Source organism: Callithrix jacchus, chromosome X (genome assembly GCF_049354715.1).
Source record: "Callithrix jacchus isolate 240 chromosome X, calJac240_pri, whole genome shotgun sequence".
Taxonomy (NCBI): domain Eukaryota; kingdom Metazoa; phylum Chordata; class Mammalia; order Primates; family Cebidae; genus Callithrix; species Callithrix jacchus.
In genome coordinates this window covers 92,929,231-92,949,611 of record NC_133524.1, presented here as the reverse complement: position 1 = coordinate 92,949,611, position 20,381 = coordinate 92,929,231, and the positions used below count along the sequence as shown (strand labels likewise).

At 34.8% G+C, this 20,381-nt stretch overlaps 1 protein-coding gene across 6 annotated transcripts in view; it reads right to left on the bottom strand.

Annotated features, from left to right (window-relative positions):
- The window catches only part of DIAPH2 (diaphanous related formin 2), a 933,611-nt gene that overhangs the window by 869,593 nt on the left and 43,637 nt on the right, over positions 1-20,381 (bottom strand). For 4 of the 6 annotated variants that reach the window (XM_078363563.1, XM_078363565.1, XM_078363564.1 and 1 more), the window contains exons 2-3: positions 14,686-14,718; positions 12,047-12,223 (exon numbers count right to left, since the gene is read on the bottom strand). In XM_078363563.1, the coding sequence (XP_078219689.1) occupies positions 12,047-12,223; positions 14,686-14,718 (210 nt within the window). The remainder of the gene's footprint in view (positions 1-12,046; positions 12,224-14,685; positions 14,719-20,381) is intronic. The other 2 variants (XM_078363567.1, XM_078363568.1) reach the window with 1 other exon arrangement.

The window sequence follows — 20,381 nt, the reverse complement described above, 5'->3', positions numbered from 1 at the left end:
TAAAAGGTACCATGGCATTAAGAGAAACATTTGGTAAAAGCAGCTGAAACAATACATGCAAAACAACATGGCAGGAATCTGAAGTACATTTCTTTGTCAGCAAATATTGACATATCAGAAGACACATATAAATCATTACTGGAAATTTACTAAAGTAAGTATTTAAAAAATTAGTGTGTGAGGTTTACTACATAGTTGGTTACAATTATTGCCTTTTTAAAAAAATCTCACCTTATAATATTTGCTAGCTTGTTTCTATATAATGACATCTATAAACTACTTTTCTTTGAGTCACCAACAGAACAATTTAACAGAGAAAACATATTACCAAAATAAATGACTTATTTAATAAAAGGAGGATTTGTGGAAAATATATCAGGGAAGGATTCCTGAGTCAGGTTAACCCACACGTAAAATTCAAGGCCATTGCAAAAAGTTGAAACTGAAGTACACAGAGTACTACAAAGAGTCAAGAACATTGTTCTTCTTTGTAAAATAAAAGCAAGATATTTCAAATACAATAAAATATTTATAATATTTTGAAATAAGATAGGAAGTTACCATGAAAACATTTTGTACCTTACAGAGGTATTTCTGGTTATTTCAAGACAAAGATTTTTAAAACTGTTGAAATTAGCCAGGCACAGTGTCACACCTGGAATCTCAGCACTTTGGGAGGATGAGGCAGGTGGAACACTTGAGGTCAGGAGTTTGAGACCACTCTGGCTGACACGGCAAAACCGCATCTCTACTAAAAATACAAAAATTAGCTGGGCGTGATGGCAGGCATCTGTAATCCCAGCTACTGGAGAGACTGAGGCAGAAGAATCGCTTGAACCCAGGAGGCAGGGGTTGCAGTGAGCCGAGATCTCGCAGCCTGCACTCCAGTCTGGGTTACAGAGTAATACTCCGTCTCAAAAAAAAACAAAAACAAAAAAACACACACAACTGTTGAAATTTAGCATGACTTAGGCATTTTTCATTTATAAAAAGAAAAAAAATTCCTTGATATTTTAACCATTAGGAAGAAAGTAACTCCTTTTCAAACCTATTTTACTGGAAAAGCCACACAAATTCCAAGTCAGTCCCCTTCACCCCTGCTTGAATTATTCCCTCTTCCTGGTATTAGATATACTGCCTGGAACAGGCATGAGTACACAAACATGAGGATGAGGGTCTACACATTAAGAATGTAGAAGAAAAAATGAAAAGAGCCCATGTCCCCAGTGGTATTTGTTGAAGACCCATTTATTAAAGTCCATTTTGAATCCATTTATTTAGAAATACAGAAATGCAACACTCCAGACTAGTTGTAAGAATAACTCACTGTCATCAAGTAAGACAAGAATTTACTAGTCATGGCTCAGCAGGAAATCTTTCCTTGATTCAGGGACTGGTCTGATAAAAGTTAATACAACAATTTAGTAAGTTGCTAATGGTACACTTGTTCCATTTGAACCTACCAATCTTTGTCAGATTTATGTTTCGATTATGACAGAAATTAAACCAAATATCAAAATAAAATGAACCCGGAGCTAAACTTTCTAATTACTGCCTATTTTTAAGCAAGACATATCCAAAGGACTATAAATCGGTCTACCATAAGGACACATGCACACGAATGTTCATTGCAGCACTGTTTACAATAGCAAAGACCTGGAACCAACCCAAATGCCCATCGATGATATACTGGACTGGGAAAATGTGGCACATATACACCATGGAATATTATGCAGCAATCAAAAATGATGAGTTTGTGTCCTTTGTAGGGACATGGATGAATCTGGAGAACATCATTCTCAGCAAACTGACACAAGAACAGAAAATGAAACACCACATATGCTCACTCATAGGCGGGTGATGAACAATGAGAACACATGGACACAGGGAAGGGAGCACTACATACTGGGGTCTATTGTGGGTAATAGGGGAGGGACAGCGGCGGTGGGGAGCTGGGGAGGGATAGCACGGGGAGAAATGCCAAATGTGGGTGAAAGGGAGGAAGGCAGCAAAACACACTGCCACGTGTGTATCTATGCAACTATCTTGCATGTTCTGCACATGTACCCCAAAACCTAAAATGCAATAAAAAAATAAAATAAAATAAAATAATGACATAGTGCCACTGTTCTCACTAAAAAGTTATTAATCATGACAGCAAAGACTTTTGTATAAATAAGAAATAAACTCATTTTAAATTGTTTTAAAATCTTATTCATGTTTTTCTCATTTTTACTATTTCATAATGTACATATTAATATTAGCATATACATGCATGTATATAATGTTTAAAATATATTGGTCTGGTGCAGTAGCTCACGCCTATAATCCCAGCACTTTGGAAGGCCGAGGCGACCAGATCACCTAAGGTCAGGAGTTCAAGACCAGCCTGGCCAACATGGCAAAACCCCATCTCTACTAAAAATCAAAATTAGCCGGCCATGGTGGCACGTGCCTGTAGTCCCACCTACCCAAGAAGCTGAGGCAGGAGAATCTCTGGAACCCAGGTGGCAGAGGTTGCAGTGAGCCGAGATCGCACCACTACACTCCAGCCTGGGCAACGGAGCAAGACTCCGTCTCAAAAAAAATTACATACATATATATATATATATATATATATATATATATATATATATTTTTTTTTTTTTTTTTTTTTTTTCTCTCATGGGATAGGAAATAAAAGGTTTAGAGACTCTTGGACTAGTCCAGAGGTAGGCAAACTTCTTCTGTAAACTGCCAGACAGTAAATGTTTTAGGTTTTGCAGGCCATATAGTCTTTGTCTCAACTACTCAACTCTACTGTAGCACAAGGAGCTACAGACAATACATAAACAAATGGGCATGGATACATTCAAGAAAAACTTATTTGTGGACACTGAAATTCATACAACTTTCATGTGCCCTGAAACGGTCTTTTTTGTGTAACAATTTAAAAATATAAAAACCATTCTTAGCTAGCGGGTTATACAAAATAAAAACCTTGCGGCAGGGATAGTATCTTTGGCATTGTTATGTCTGCTGTACCTAACAAAGTATCTGACATTCGGTAGAGAGTTGTCAAATAAACTTCACCATGACACAGAAATGTGTCTTTTCTTTTTCTTTTCTAACTCTGCCTTATGACCCTTGCCAGAACATAAGCTCCTTGATGGTAGGGATTTTCTTTGAGTTGTTCACTGTTCTCTTCTCGGACCTTAAAACAGTATTGGACATATGGAAGGCATGAAACTTTGATGAACTAAATTGTTCAATTTTAAGAATATTTAATGCCAAAAAATAAAGATGGATAATTCAGAAGTAACATTGGGTTTCACAGTGTATTTAGATGGTGTTCTAGGCTTCCGTCCTTAGTCCCCCCGCACAGGGCTAAGTACCCAAAGTAGCCTATTCACAGCTATTATAGGACTACGGAAATCATTTATTAACTTTTCTCCTTGAGTAAATGCTGAGCTCTCTGAGGGTAAGGAAGGTGTTGCATTCATCTTTACACTAACATGTAGCATCCTACCTGGCACATTGCACATAACAATAAACAGTGCTTAAATACACTCACGCAAATAAATACTAGTAGAATCCTTCAAAACAGAAGAAATGTTTTTGAAAGCATTTCTCTGTACAAACCAAGAAGAAAGACAGTGAATTATGAAGTTTACCAGCAACAATCAGAATAAATTTGCAAACCTGGTTCTTTTAATTCCTCTTCCTGAAACTCCTATCCTATTCTTCCCTCAGTTGTGAACCTTTGGCCAACAGACACGGGGGCCTACTTGAGGGTGGAGGGTTGCAGGAGGGTGAGGACTGAAAAACTACCTATTGGGTACTACGCTTATTACCCAAATAACAAAATAATTTATACCCCAAACCCATGACACACAATATACCTACATAGCAAACCTGCACATGTACCCCTGAACCTAAAATCAGTTTTTAAAAATCATGTTTGGCAATAAAATTTAAAATTGACCCAGATTTAGTTATCTTTTAGATCTGTTTACTGGGTAAGTTTTGTTCCTCCTTTATAAGCTCTTCATGCGAGTTTTATAAGAAAATAAAACATGTTGTCTAGAAATGCTTTTGGTATTATCTCAGTCTAATAATATGGAGTAAAGATATTGAAAATGTAAATGCAACCTATGGAAATTATGCTGTCTAGACAATTACTGAGAATCTAATCATTTCTGACAACTATTTCCATGGCTTATTATAGATTTTAAGACCTAGTTTACCAATAACTTATTTTGTGGTACCTTAACTATTAATTAAAATTACTTATGCTGAGGGCAGGAAAAGATTCTTATCCAAGCTAACTTCTAAAAGACTAGGGTTTGGTGAGAAAGAAACCCATAATAGCAGTAAGTGGAGAAAAAGGATGCTTGAGTTAATGTACAACACCTGGTGTTCAAACACAAGTATTCTCTCTAACGAAAGAGTGAAAGAACAAAAATTAAAAGCTTTGAGATTACTTATGAGAGTTCTAGCAGATGGAATTTGATATTTATTGCATATAACTACTATCATTAAATTATGACAAAATGCAAAGTATATTAATATAAATTGCTGAATAGAAAAGAGTGTAAAACATCAAATTTGCATGTATAATCATTTATTAAACATTACCTTTAATAAATTAGGTTGAAATGAAATATGGCTAGAAGTTAATCATAAATCATCACTAGTCTCATCTTTTGCATAAGACAAACTATTTAATTACCTATATTAGAGCACAATCCTTATTGACGTATCTGTATGTTGCCAACGTAACCTGAACCTCCACTTGAGAGCTCCCTGTGCTAGCTAATAGAAATCAAATTCCAACTTGAACTCCCAAGAAGTTTCTATGGGTTTACTTTTTTAATCTTAAAATGAACATCTCCCCTCTCCCAACACTCCTATCCCCCAAAAGAACTCTAATTGCATAATTCAGTCTAGATGAAAAGAAGTTATCACTATTAAGCATTTAACAGTCCCTAAGCAGTATAATCAATGTACAAAAACCAGCTCAGTCATTTTCAGTAAGCTCAAAGGTTATGACAACTTAAAATGAAGAGTTATTAAATTACAGCATTCTTAATTTCCTTACATTTAAAGTGGAATTGAGGAGATATTTTATCTAATCCTAATTAGAAGCAATACAAAACGCTTCTGATCAATATGAAAAGAGTTATGAATATGAACCACTTTAGTTCAGTCATCTTTAAAAGTCACGAAATATAGGCTAGGTACAGTGTAACGCCAGCACTTTGGGAGGCCAAGTCAGGAGGACTGCTTGAGCGCAGGAATTCGAGATTAGCCTGGGCAAAATAGCAAGACTCACATCTCTACAAAACAATGAAACAATTAGCCAGGCAAGGTAGCACATGCATACAGTCTCAGCTACTCAGGATGCTGAGGTGGGAGGATTATGTGATCCCAGAAGGTCAAGGCCACAGTAAGCCATGACCGTACCACTGCACTACAGCCTAATGGAGAAAGTGAGACTCCATCTCAAAAAAACAAGAAACAACAACAACAAAAATAGTTACCAATAATAATAACATGGAAGGAGTATTGTCGTCATTCTACTACCATTACCCACTTGTGGAAGATTTGAAAACATGACTCTGCGTAGGGGAGGGGAACAAGAATCTTAAAGAGCAAGTGTGATTTACCCTATGCAGGTAATTGTAACAACCTTATAAAAGCAATGGTTTTAAGTCTTGAAAATTTTAGTAAAAGAACCACTTCTCAATTTTCAATTAGTTGGTAACCATACTCTAAATACAAAATTAAGTTTTACAAACTATGAAAGACACACTCTTAATAAAGAGCTTATATTCTATAAAATAAACAATCATCAAGAAATTTCAAGGCCAGGCACATGGCTCAGGCCTATAATCCCAGCACTTTGAAGGCTAAGGCAGGAGGATTTCTTGAGCCTAGGAGTTCGAGACCAGCTTGGGCAACATGGCAAAACCTCATCTCCACAAAAAATTTAACAAAAAATCGTGTTTATTTGGCACATGCCTGTATTCCCAGATATTTGGGAGGCTGAGGTGGGAGGAGGGCTTGAGCTAAGGAGTTTGAGTCTGCTGTAACCCATGATTGTGCCATGGCACTCCAACCTGGGCAACAGAGCTAGACCCTGTCTCTAAATAGACAAAAAAAAATAAATAAACATCTATTTCCAATTTGGAACTTTAAACTTGTCAGCCATAGCCATTGATACCATTACTCAGAAAGTCCCTTTATAATTGCATCACTGAATAAGCACAATACAAAAAGTGATGTACCAATTTACAGAATAGATGCCAGAGTCAATGAGACATTAGTAGTCTATTAATACACTACTAAAGTAAAACCAAACTATTCAGATCTTTCAGTTACCTGAACCCATTTCACGATTTTTCTTAGCTATGAAGTATCAAGTGATTTTCAAAATAATTTATTAGTAATTAAGTAAAAAGATTTAATTTTAAAAAATGTCTTGCAGTAATTTTAGATTTAGCTCAATTATCTGTATCTACAAGCCTATCCAATGAGAACTGCTGTTGACAGATATGATCCTCAGGCATAACAGTTTCAATTTTCAGAGTAAGAAATGATTATATTTGAATATTGTCTTTTCTTATTTAAGTTTTAATCAAAAGTTTCACCAACACATCATTACCCAGAAATTCTAAATAGTAAATTACGAGGCAATTTATTACTTGTCAAGCATCTCATATATTAGTACTGTGTATAATGTTGTGCTATTTGCTGCAATTATTTTAAATGTTTTATACCTCAAGGTATGTTTTCCTTAAATAAATACATAGTACTGAGACCAAATGGTCTAAACCTTCATAGTTTTCTAAAGTCTAGAAAAGGCAATCAAGAGAAACAGCACAATAAATGGATACCGTCAAGAGACTCAAGAGAAGGAAGATTCTCCTAAGAGCCATCAAATATGACAAGAATAGCTTTTACATTATTTGTACAAGGAAGGACACCCACAAGAAGTAAAATAAAAAAGGAGAAATTTTGTATCTGAAAGTCTACTTCTGTTTTAGAAACAGAACAACTTAAGTGCTTTCTCCCTATCAACTGTGATAATGACATTTTAAACAATTTTCCATTGCTAGATTTTTATACCCATTCTTTTCAATTGATATTCTGTAAAAACAATTACAGACAATGTTCCATCATCAGTAGGAAATAATCCATCCCAGGTTGGCTTCACCTACCACTCTAATGTACCTCTGATTTGCCTTCCACTTCTCCTCAATATGTGTCCAAGAGAAATGTACTAATTTTATATTGAGCTTAAATGAAGCATTATTAAAGGTACATGTTACAAAAATGTCAATGTTTTAGATTTTTATGTACCTAAATATAAGTTTCAGCTCAGCCACTTACTAAATTAGTCAAGTTAATGAACCAATTTTCTTACCCCTCTATGCTTCACTTTCCTTATCTGAAAATGGGGTATAACAATCTTACCTACTTTGTGGCACTGTCTTAATGATCAACTGAAATAATAAATTTAAATGGTTTAGTTTCATGCCTTAGCCATAAGTATACAGTAGATGAAAACTACAGTTATTCATAATTTGTTCACTGTAAGGTTATTACAGTCAAACTAAGATACTATAGAAAATATGTAATATTTAGGGTATAAGTAGACTTCTCTCAAAGAAGAGATATAACCTTGAAAGTTTTCAGTTAAACTTTTGGTTGTTACTTTTAATCAAACCATATTTTCTGATATCTTATTATACTGTCATTGAAAAATATATGGCCATTTATAAATAAGTTTTAATTGACAGATAAAATTGTATGTATTTAGCACATATAACATGATGTTTTGAAGTATATACTCATTGTAGAAGGACTAAATCTAGCTAATTAATGTGTGCATTATCTCACATGGTTGTCATTTTTGTGGTGAGAACACTTTACATCTACTGTTACAGTTTTTCAAAAATACAATAGTCACCAAATTGTATAATAGATCTCTTGAAGTTATACCTCTATCTAACTGAAATTTTGTATCCTTTGACCACTATCTCCCCATCCTACCCACTCTCCCCACTGCCCAAATACCCCGTCCCCTGGTAACCACCATTCTACTCTCTACTTCTTTTTTTTTTTTTTTTTTTTTTTGGTATATGTATACATCATACATATGCGTACCTTTATTTTGTTATTTTTTTAATTATACTACTCTCTACTTCTATGAAATCCAACATTTTTAGATTTCACATAGGAATGAGATCATGTGGTATTTATCTTTCTGTACCTAACATATTTCACTTAACGTAATGCAAATTAAGACACCAATGAGATATGACTTCACATCTTTTAGAACAGCCATTATTGAAGACAAAAGACAACAACTGTTGGCCAGGATGTGGAGAAAAGGAAACTTGTATGTGCTGTTGGTGGTAATGTAAATTAGTACAGCCACTATGATAAATAGCATGGAGGTTCCTTAAAAAAAGAAAAATAGGGCCAGGCACAGTGGCTCACACCTGTTATCCCAGCACTTTGGGAGGCTGAGGCAGGTGAATCATGAGGTCAGGAGTTCAAGACCAGTCTGGTCAAAATGGTGATTCCTCATCTCCATTAAAAATATAAAAATTAGCTGGGCACGGTGGTGGGCACCTATAATCCTAGCTACTTGGGAGACTGAGGCAGAGAATTGCTTGAACCCGGGAGGCAGAGGTTGCTGTGCACTGAGATCAAGCCACTGCATTCCAGCCTGGGCAACAGAGCGAGACTCTCAAAAAACAAATTAAAAATAGAACTACTATATGATCCAGCAATCCTACTACTAGATATAAGTAAGTTTTTAATATCTGCATATACAAGTCTATAATGTTTGATTATTTGGGTCATATAACAACATAAAAGAGATTCATCAAATAAAATTAAAATACAACATGATAGTACCTGAAAAATATATTTCTTTAAGATCCTATTTCAAAACTCCCATGGAAGAAAAAAATTCCCATTAGGGAAAATGTGGCACAAAGTTATTCAGTTCTTTAAATCACATTAATGAATCCAACAAGCAAATCTCTTTTTTTTTTAAATATCACATTTAAACAGGAAATAATTTTCTGATGAAACATTAGGATATTCAAACCACAAAGTAGAAATGTATAAAGTTCGAAAAACACTGTAAATCTTGTACATAAATTTAAAAATTAACGACTAACATAAATGGGCAGGACGTGGTGGCTTGGGCTTGTAATCCTAACACTTTGGGAGGCCAAGGTGGGCAGATCACCTGAGGTTAGGAATTCGAGAGCAGCTTGGCCATGGTGAAACCCTTGTCTCTACTAAAAAATACAAAAATTACCCAGGTGTGGTGGCATGTGCCTGTAATCCCTGCTACTTGGGAGGCTGAGGCATGAGAATCGTTTGAACCTGGGAGATGGAGGTTGCAGTGAGCCAAGATTGCGCCACTGCACTGCAATCTGGGTGACAGAGTGAGACTCCATCTGAAAAAAAAACAAACTATAGAAACTGGAAGCAGTGCATCTAAATAAAATTACTGTGAGGGGCTTTGCTTCAAAGGCGAGTAAATAAATGGAGTGATAACAAGCAAGAGAGAAAGGGTCAAGTAAAGGTTTTCGAAAAATGGGACAGTATGTTTATATGCTCCTCAGAATGGTAGGAGAAAGAAGAGAAAATTATTGAGCAATATCTGTGAGTAAGTGAAAAGGAATGGAAACTTATACACAAGTAGAAGAATGGGGAAATGAAAATTTCAACTACGGTGATAGGTAGTAGCAAGACAGATATGTGAATACAGATACTAAAAGGTAAATTTGGTGGTGGGAGCCTGTGGAAATTCTCTTCTGAATGCTTCAATTTACTCAGTAAATTAACCAGCAAGGTCATGAGCAAATAATAAAGATGGGGAAGAGTTCTCAGTTTGGAGCAGCAAAACAAAGGTGTGAAAGGCATCTAGGAGCATAGTTGAAGGAACAGAGTAGGGACATATAAACTGATTCTCTGAAAACATAAAGGCCCACCTGGGGCTTCAGAAAAGAACTCTGTGTCCAAATCATAGGGTGATACTGGATTGGAATAGGTAAAACCTGGAGGATGGGAGGAAGACCAGTTAGGAGGCCATTTTAGTAGCCACAAGAAACAACTAGAGAGGGTAACATCTAAAGTAGGGCAAGAACAGCTGGAGGCTGACTGAGGACACATATATAAGTTATTACAAAAGCAAATCCAATGGGATTTGGCAAGAAATTAGAAGTGAATGAGATAATCAATGAAGGGAAGATGGCCCTGTAACACTGAGTGTAAGAGAACTGAGTAGGGCAATGCCATAGATGAACTCAGAACTATTTCAATACTGCAAAAGGTAGTAACCAGATTGTCAGCAGCTTAAAGCAATGATTATAATTCTTATGTAAAGAGAAGAAAGATTCAAAAACACTAAAAGTGTTAATAGTCTCAAGGACTATTTGTTTTCTGTGTTTGTTGTTGTCATCACTGCTTTCAGTGATTAAGGACACCAGGGTGATAAACTGAGGAGTATCTAGGTGCAGGAAATACTAGCAATTAAAGACACGACAGGGCTTATTTGATAATGGAAACGAATGCCACAAACATTCTGAATGACCCCAAAGTCCAAGTTTTTAACCACTACACAATACATGCTCTGTAAAATTAAGGGTCTTGGAAAGGTAGTGTAAATTGTTTAGCTTCCAAGGAAAATTTCAGAGTTAAAGACCTTAGAAGTGGAATTATTCTAAAGGATGACACAGTCCAAGGTATAGTCATAGGTATAATTAGCTAAATATATAAAGGTAAATGTCAGAGTTTGGGAAACAAGGAACTAAGAGCAAAAGCATGTATTGAATGGGTTATTAGCATAATATTTGAAATAACCAAAATGAACAGAAAGCGAAAAGGACAAAAGTATAGCCAGGTGCTATCACCAAGGAAGGTCAGCAGATAACAGACTTCAAAAGAGAAAAGGTTGTTGAAAGATGGTTTAAAGATAGCATGAAAGGAGCAGCAGGAAAAAGGGTGCATCACAGAAGCAGGAAGAAGAGTTAGAGGGTAAAAATGTCAGGACTTGCTTCAGGGGAATAGCCAAAATGCCAGTTGTGGCTAGATGGAAGGAATAGTCAAGGAAAATTTTAAAGATAAAGGGAAATTTTGCTTGGATTCATTCAACAACTACCAACAAATATTTATCAAAGTCCCACTAACTCTTCTAGGTGCAGTAGATAAATCATGAAGGTAAGGGGAGAGGTGGTAACAGGATGTTCCATAGTGGCCACAGTAGGGTCTAGATTTCATTGATTCTTAACCTTTTATTTTGATGTAAGGCGACCTTTGAAACTCCTGTGGACTCTTAACTACAGATAAATAGACAACCACAAAAAATGTATAGTAACATGTGGGATATAATTTTGAATGAATAAATCACCAATCAAGATCTCTAGTTCTTCTCTGGTCAAATTAACTAATGTAATGTGTAATGCCTCATTTCCCCCCTCTCCTGCCATAAACTTCTGAATATTCAAAATATTGTATTCGTTACCTAATATAGGAAATTATTTAGGCCACAAGCTATAAAACATAGAAAAAATGCTAGAAAATACAGGTTGTGTGAATGTTGCTAATAGAACAAACTTAGATGAATTAATTTCTCTGTTCCTTCTATTGTTACTCTCTACCCTCCCAACTCTATTTCATATACCCAACAAGAGACCTTGTGCTGTTTTCAGCAAAGTGGACTTAGGCCTCTTTTGCTTTATAGAAACACACACACAAATCAGTTCACTGAAAAATTGATTCAATGTCCTAGAGACTACTAAATAGTAGAAAACCAAGATAAATAAAACTGCTTCTACTTTTAGGAGTTCACAGTGGAAGAGACAGACAGGTAAGGACATACTGCCAAGAAAAAAGAAAAAAAAAAAAACAGACACTTTTGCCAATAGTTTTGTTATATCAAGTTTCTGGTCTTTTCACAAACACACCTACTTAAAACTCAGTGCTATTCTGGGCACGCACATTTTAAAATTACATCAAAATTAGGGGTCTAACTTACCATCATTTTTTCAAAGAGATCCAATACTTCCTTTTCTGACAAATTCAAAGATCGTTCATCATATAATGGCTGAGCTGCGGGAAACTCACTCATCGCGACTTGAGAATCAATAGGATGTTGAATAAGAGGTTTTTCTTTTTTGACAGTAGATTTTCTAAAACTTGTAATTCGGTCACGCTGCAAACAAAAATAAATAAATAAAAAGCCTTGAGAAAAAGATCAAGAACCACTAACATGAAGAACATCAAAATGGTACTTAGTATAATATACATTATTATTGTCTTTTTGACAAAATATTATTTTAAGCAGCAAGCTACAGTTAGAGATTGTACTACTTTGAAAATTTGAAGTAGCTCTTCAGCCTCAGAACTCTGGGGTGAAAAGTATTCTTCAAAAGTAAAACTTTGTCCCTTGTCATTTTTGTTTTGCACAGTAAATATGTGGAAAAAAAGTCTCGGATCAAAGTCCTATTGGTTGTTGGAGTGAGAATGTGTTTTTGTTGGCCACTTTAGAAAAAAGAGAAAGAAACTAAAAAGAGCTATTGATATCCAATTCTAAGAGAAAATTATGGTAATAGTTTTCTCCTTCAAAGTTGCAAAAATTGTGACAAGTATATTCGAACAATTTGTCAGTGTAGCAGTAGAAGGGTTAAGAGCATGGACTCTGAAAACAGATAACTTCGGTTTCAGTCCAAGCTCTGCCATTTACTAGCTGAGTAACCCTGTGAAAGTTACTTGGTCTCTCTCTGTTTCCTTATCTCTAAAATAGGCATAATGACATTACTTACTCCATAGGGTTATTGTGAAATTTAAATAAGTTAATATGTTTATTGTACTTAGCTGCTATTTATTATTATTGTTACTATGATTATTTTCCCCAGCTTTTTCTTCCCTAAAATTTGGGACCAACGACAAAGCAAAACAAAGATAAAAACATCACCTTTGCTATTTACTGGAAATAAAACAAACAAATTTCTTATTCCTACAAATATTAATATTATGAACTTGCCGTTTTATGGATATTGACTTTGAACCATTGATTCTATGCAAAATCTCTAATAATTAGCTTGCTATAAACTGAGTTAATGACTTCAGTTGCATGTAAATGGGATATTCTATTTTAAACCACAAAACGTGAGACATCAAAAATTAGTAATGTGCATAAAACTGAATGCAACTCAGTTTTATTATGGTTTCTGTTAGGAAGCACATGCATACCATCAAGCTCACATTAAACAAGCAGACATGTTAAATATCAGTACAGTACATCTTCACTACCATGTTACCAGATCCTTATATAATTACTTCAACAATACAAAAAGCATCACAGAAGTTATTACCATAGCTTATGTAAAATTATGTGAACTCCTCATTAGTGAGTATATCTTTTATTTTATTAAGTCAAAGAATACTTTATAAAAAATAAAAGGTATACTTTGAAAGAAACATGAGCAGTTTTAAGCAGCTTATTTAGGATTACAAAAGTGATGTGAGTACATGGTTGCTTACAAAGAGATTATATAAATCATAATATTTTAGAGCTGAGAAGAAACTTGAAAAATAATCTAAACCAATTCCCTCATTTCACAGAGAAGGTGACTTCCCTAAATCCACCAGCCCCTGGTTCCCATCCCAGTCTTCACATTAACTTAAGATTCATTTCTTCTAATCATCATGAACTATATTTTCACATTTTCTTTTAACTTTTCGAGGGAAATTAAGTTGGTTTAGTTATATAGTATATCTTCAAACAACTCAAGAGAAAAGTTAAGTAATCCCAAATAAGCTGAGGATATATCCGATAATCAAATTTCTCTAAAAAATATAGTGGACATGAAAGCATTTAAATATGCAACTGACCATTAAATCGACATATCCCTTCTCCTTTCCCATCACATAATATTTACTTTTGCAGTATTAGCCTTTTTTCTGAGTACCATTAATAACATATATATTTGATCTTCTACTGTGACTTTCAGTTTATCTAAAAAATTAGCTTTTGATTTCAGCTATACTTTGGTAAGAAAATGTAGTTAAGCCACATACCTTCATCTCCTTTGAGCCCTAAGAATACTTTACATTATTTGTAGATAGGTAATTTCACATAGAAGAAGACGATAATGCTCAAATTACCATTTTTATAGTTTAACTATAAAAGGGTATATTTAAATATTGAGTCCATAATTTTAATAAGATATACTATGATAAATTCAGCTTTAAAATATTGGTTTTTAAATTCAGTAGCACACATCTGACCAACATAATGAACTTAATTTCCTTTCTAATGGAAATTAATTTCCTCCAACATTAACGTTTAATATATTTGCAATTTATTTGGCCATCGAAAAAAGAAGCATCTGTGTTTTCCAGAGTCTAGATTGACATGGAGATTTAAAAAAACATTTGATTAAGGTAAATATCAGGATGATGATATCAAAATTCTGTTGGGATCTCATATAATTGTTTCTATTAATATTTGTAAAGGAAATCACTCTATTGACAATTATTCTATTCTTCTATACTTTGTAAATATCCAGACATTTCATATCTTACATATATCAATGCTTTTATGTCCACCTATTTTAATAAAAAGGCAACATGCATAAGTAATGTAATAGCATGCTGCTAAGACCACCTTACCACATCATCTGCCAAAGTTTTTATTTGAATGTTCTATTAAAACCAAAAAGAAACAAACAAAAAGAAGAAATGCCAATCAGATAAGAGAAATTTATAAACAAGAAATCATTTAATAATTTTCATTTTTATTAACTGTAAACAGTCAAAAAGAACCAGAACGTTCAAACATATAAACAATACATTCTTTAAAGAAAAAAAAAGTTTTTAATGATTAAAAATGAAGGTTTGGTGAAAGTGTATTGATTTGTTTTTAAATATGGTTCCCAAGTTCCCAAATCAGACCTAGATCAGATGTCACTACCATTGTGCTGATATGTGAGAAAAGATACAACAAAATCATATGCTCTGGCAAGTTACATAAAAGTTTGGAAATGAATCTTCAGGCTTTTAAGATATCTAAATTTAAAAAACAACATGTACAATAGGAAAAATGTCACATTTAACAGGAATGAAATATAATGAAACAGTGTGGCCTAAGAACTGTGTTACTCCTGATGGATATTTAAAGGACACTTGTATAAAGATTTTAAATAAAACAACTTATTTTTTAAAAATATTCTTATAAACATATTACAAATATTTTAATAGAATATTCTAAATAAAATTAAACTTATTTGAACAGAAAATTGAACATATATGACACCATTATTTGAAGAATTTGAGTACAGTAATATTAAAGCAATACCTAACAATGTAGTAATCTTCCATGATTCAGAAGATAGTTCAAGACCTCACAATAACATACGATGGGCATGAAATATAGTTCTTATTATAAACATGTTGAAGTACCAATTAGGGGTGTGATTAGGAAAGCACCAGATTTTATTTTTTTTGAGACGGAGTCTCGCTCTGTTGTCCAGGCTGGAGTACCGTAGCATAGTCTTGGCTCACTGCAACCTCTGTCTCCCAGGTTCAAGCAATTCTCATGCCTCAGTCTCCTGAGTAGCTGGGATTACAGGCACCCACCACCACGCCTGGCTAATTTCGAACTCCTGACCTCGTGATCCACCCGCCTCGGCCTCCCAAAGTACTGGGATTACAGGTATGAGCCACCGAGGCAGGCCAAGAAACAGATTTTTTAAATTGTCTGTTAGAAATTAAATTTAATGTTCTGCCAGATCCTATAGATTTCTTACAACAGAAACTGAATAATGTGTATCAACTTGGTCATGCACACTAAAAAAATAGGGTCTCCTCACTGTGGGGAGGATTCCATTATGTTTTAGGTAAATGAAAATTGCTTGGTCTCAGGATCTCAGAATATTGTCATTAAATACCACCAATCCAGTGCTGTTAAAGACCATCCTCCCCAGATCAGCTGTGGAAAATATACTATTCTATGTATAACTCTTTACTAATTTTAATCCATTGATTCCCACAGGGATCTAAACTTCTAATTTCTGTACATGTCTTCATCACATCCTGCTGACACAAATCCCAATCAATCTTTACTGCCTAGGAAAAAAATTGCGATTATTTATATCAGAACTGAAACCACCTTAAGAAGGATGAATTTACCCTGCAACTCTCTCTACCAGGTATTTTCTCCTTAATTTTTCTAATGGGTTATAGAAAATTGTTTTAAACAAATGGCCAGCTTCATGATTTCCTGCAACACCAAATCAGAGAGAAAATGACAAAGTACCAAAAGTGCCTCAACTAACCCTGCTACCACCCCAATGTGTGCTTGTCCCCCTGAGTTTTTGAGACATATTATACAGTTCTTCATGCAACCACTGCTTTCCTTTTCTTCCCACCTTTTGGGGTTATAAACTCCAGGCTGGAAACCCATCTATATCTCCAAAGCAAAAATATAAATTAAGGGAAAATACTATTTGCTTCAGTCAAATTATCTAAGTTAAGGTACACATGTCTAAAATGTTTTAAATCTGTTATCTCAATTGAATACATGTTGACAGTTTAATCATGGGAGACAGACACAAGAAAAAAGCATTGCTAGCAATATTTTCACTTGGTCTTATGGGACGAGACTGAAGTCTTCTCTTCCCCTTACTACTCTTCTTTGGAATTAACATACTTTTTGTCTATATTAAACCACAAAGTATAGAGGCAGAAACTATTCAAGTTAGATGGAATTTGAGATAATCTAGTAAAAGCCTCTCATTTTACAAACAAGAGACTAACATTGGTTACTGGCTCCACCTGCATTACACTTGTCTAGGTTTAAGACTTCCACATCACGTTGTTCTCCTTCCTCTCCTTCAATTCCAATAGCCAAGAAGCTATCCAGTACCATGATAATCATTCTGCAGTCTGCAAAGATGTGGTGCAATCCACCATCAGCTCTCAATTAGATTTCTGTAGTGACTTCCTAATCTACCTCCTTGCTTCCACCTTTGCTCTCCTACAGTTAATTTTGAACACAGCTGACAAAGTGACACTGTGAAAACTGAAGTCACATCATGTCAATCCTTGGCTCAACACTTTCCAAGGGCTCTATTTTTCCTCCTAGTGCAAGTCAAAATCATTACAATGGCCTACAAGGCCCTACTGATCTGTACATTCTCCATGTCCCTTGACCTTATCTCCTACTACTGTCCCTTCATTCCCCCAGCTCCAGTCACACTGATCACCTCACAGCTCCCCAACGAGGCAATAAGCCACATGCCCTGGCTCTTCTCTCTGCCTGGAATGCTCTTTTTCCATGGTCCATATGGCTTACTCCCTCACCCAGCTTCCAAGGTTTTGCTCAGTGAAGCTACCCTGTTGTCCTATTTCAAATGGAAACATCCACCTCCCTCTACACATTCCTGGCACTCCTGATCAAGTTTTAGCATGTTCTAACATAGTTTATAATTTACTTCATTATCGTTATCTTGATCTATTTTTCCAACAAAAAACATGTAAGCTCTACGAGAACATGGATTTCTGCCCATCTCATTTAGGGATGTACCCCTAATGCCTAAAGCAGTGTTTGACACATTGAGGTTCAATTATGAGTATGAACGAATATCATACTCCCTCCTGTTCATAAACATTCAATTCTTCCTGACTACCTAAAGATGTATATTCTTAATATGGAATTTAAAGCCCTGTATGATTCAGCTCTAGGCTACCTTCTACTTCTTCTCTTATGACCCCTATTCTATAGAAAACAAAATTAAAAATCCTCTTTCCCAGTGCATACTCCTATGATGTCCTGTTTGTACCCCTACTGTTCCCTTTGATCTGGAATGTCCATTTTGCGATATAGATTTCTAATTCTAGAGCTGCCCTTGAATTGAAAGTTTAGTTGTTGATAAACCAAATGTGGACCCCTGGTCAAAATACTAGAGAAGGACTGTGCTTTGTTTTATTCTTAAAGAACTTTTTTTCCTAACAGGCATCTTCAAGAATGACAGAGTACCCTAAGGCACATAGAAAATTATACTTGTGTAAAAAATTATCCTAATTACCTGTGATAAAGAAACAAAGAAAAACACTCTGCTCCTGATTTCTTGATTTGTTAATTTCATTCAACTAGAGTGGACAATCCTGTATAACCGCATAAATTTAATATGGATATTTTCGCAGATTTCCCTCATGTAAAAATCTGCTTTCATTAATATAATACTACGATTTAAAGCTCTTCATTATCACTGTTCAGAAAAAAAGAACAAATATGGTCTATTGTAAAAGAAAATCTTTAAGCAGATATGAAGAGGCTGAATTTCAGAAGGGGTAATTTTTAGCCACTTACATTAAAAATGCATTAAAATAATTGTATAAGTTAGGATTCAATGATCTGCAAACAATATTAAACCATTTCTGCTACACAATTATCTTTTTATATTAGTCAAAAAAGAAAGGTATAAAAGGACTCGAGAATAACAACAGAAACACCAAAAAATTGTTTTCATTTATAACGACACTCTTCAGGTGCAAGCTCTCAAATTTCATTTATGCAGGTGGGTGTATCTCTCTAACACCAACTGCAAGTAAACATAGATTTTACTTCTGTGTACAAACTACAGAGCTACTATGCAGTTAAAAAAAAATCAGAAACAAAAAATGACCCCCCCAAAAAATCTTTATTAGAGTCGTATTCCTGAATTAAAAGCACTGATTAAAATCATTTTAGTAAGTTTGTATTATGCAAATCTAATGAACATGCTCACTACAATAAGGGCATATTGTACCAATATGTATAGTGACCATATATTTTCATTAAAATCAACTCTGGAAAAGCAATAAGATTATGCATTAGTCAAGCAATCAGAGTTTATTAAACTTCATTTATGATCAGCTATATTAAATATAACTTAGTATAGTATTAGATGAGTATTGTATAATTATAAAAGTATCACTCCAGACTCTCAACCCCTTAAGACTAAGAGAAATGGCTGACTTACTTATAAATTCTAATGCTGAAGTTGTGATTGCAATGCAAGAGTCATTATTGTAAGAAAATTAAGTTTTAATTTTCTCAATCAGGCAGAAATTAACAAAAACAGCGAGATGTAAAGATTCAACTCTCTTATTGCTAATGTTACATGGTAATAAAATGTTTTATAAACATCATGCAATTACTCTACTACCACAGAAATTAGACAACTAAATTGCATATAATTCAAAAGTCTCGCCACCAACTAAAAAATGTATCTGTACTATGTGACTATTTTCTTTTCTTTTCAAGAAAATGAGTAAGTTGGCCACTACAATAGAGATGAAGGGTCAACTCTTTACCTGCCTTAAGTTTCTTGCGCTCCAAGAATAGCAGGTACAATAGGACGCAAGAAACAACCTTCACTTCAGCTGAACAAATATTTAAGGATCTACTATGCACCTGTTCAATACTAGGCACAGGGAATACGGTGGTAAACAAGGTAAGCATGCTCTCTTCCTTTAAGGAGGTTACACTCTAGTGGAAGATCAGAGGAGTGAAAGAACAATCATAATATAAAGCTTCTGAGAGCTCTGATACGGTAATACCCTATTATAACTTTCATGTATTTTCCATGTCAGAAAGGAGCTTGAGAAAGGTAATCAACATCAACCACTGATTCAGGGCTTGATTTCTCTGGACAACATCCCTGCCCAATCCCTATTCAGATCAGCAGCAGTCACAGAGGGAAGCAGTTACTCTTCAAAGGCCTGCCTTGCAACTTTTCAGATCCTATACTCATTCCTGAACTTTAAAAACCACTAAGACCAATCCGAACAACTCAAGGCCAATCACCTGGTAGTAACTAAGCTGAACACTCTGTTCAGGTATTCAAACGCTGTATTATAAAGATATTTTGTGTTAGTTGAGTACCTCTCAGTTGTGTTTAATTTCACCAAGAAAGCTATGTCTAATTTTATTTTAAGAACTAAGCTCAATGTACAGGTTTGAGTCTAAGATGACCTTTCAGAAAACAAATTTTCGCTTTTGCAATCATTGAACTATTTACTGTGTGTACTTAAAATTATTCCCTAACATTCTTTCATCTCCTTTCTAACAGTAAGGGTCATTTTCAGACACCTACACTTCATCTTAAGCACTGTAGTCCTCTATAACCATTAGCACTTAAGATTAGATGCTAGATCAAGTGGTGGTATCAGGCACTGGGGATTTAGAGAGATATGGCCCTGCCCTCGAAGCACAAAAGCCTAGTAGTTGAGAAGATGAAGTTACAGATATTAAGTTCCAATTCTCCACCTTACTCTGCCATTGTTAACATCTTGAACTGTCCATTTCATCATTTTAGTAGAGC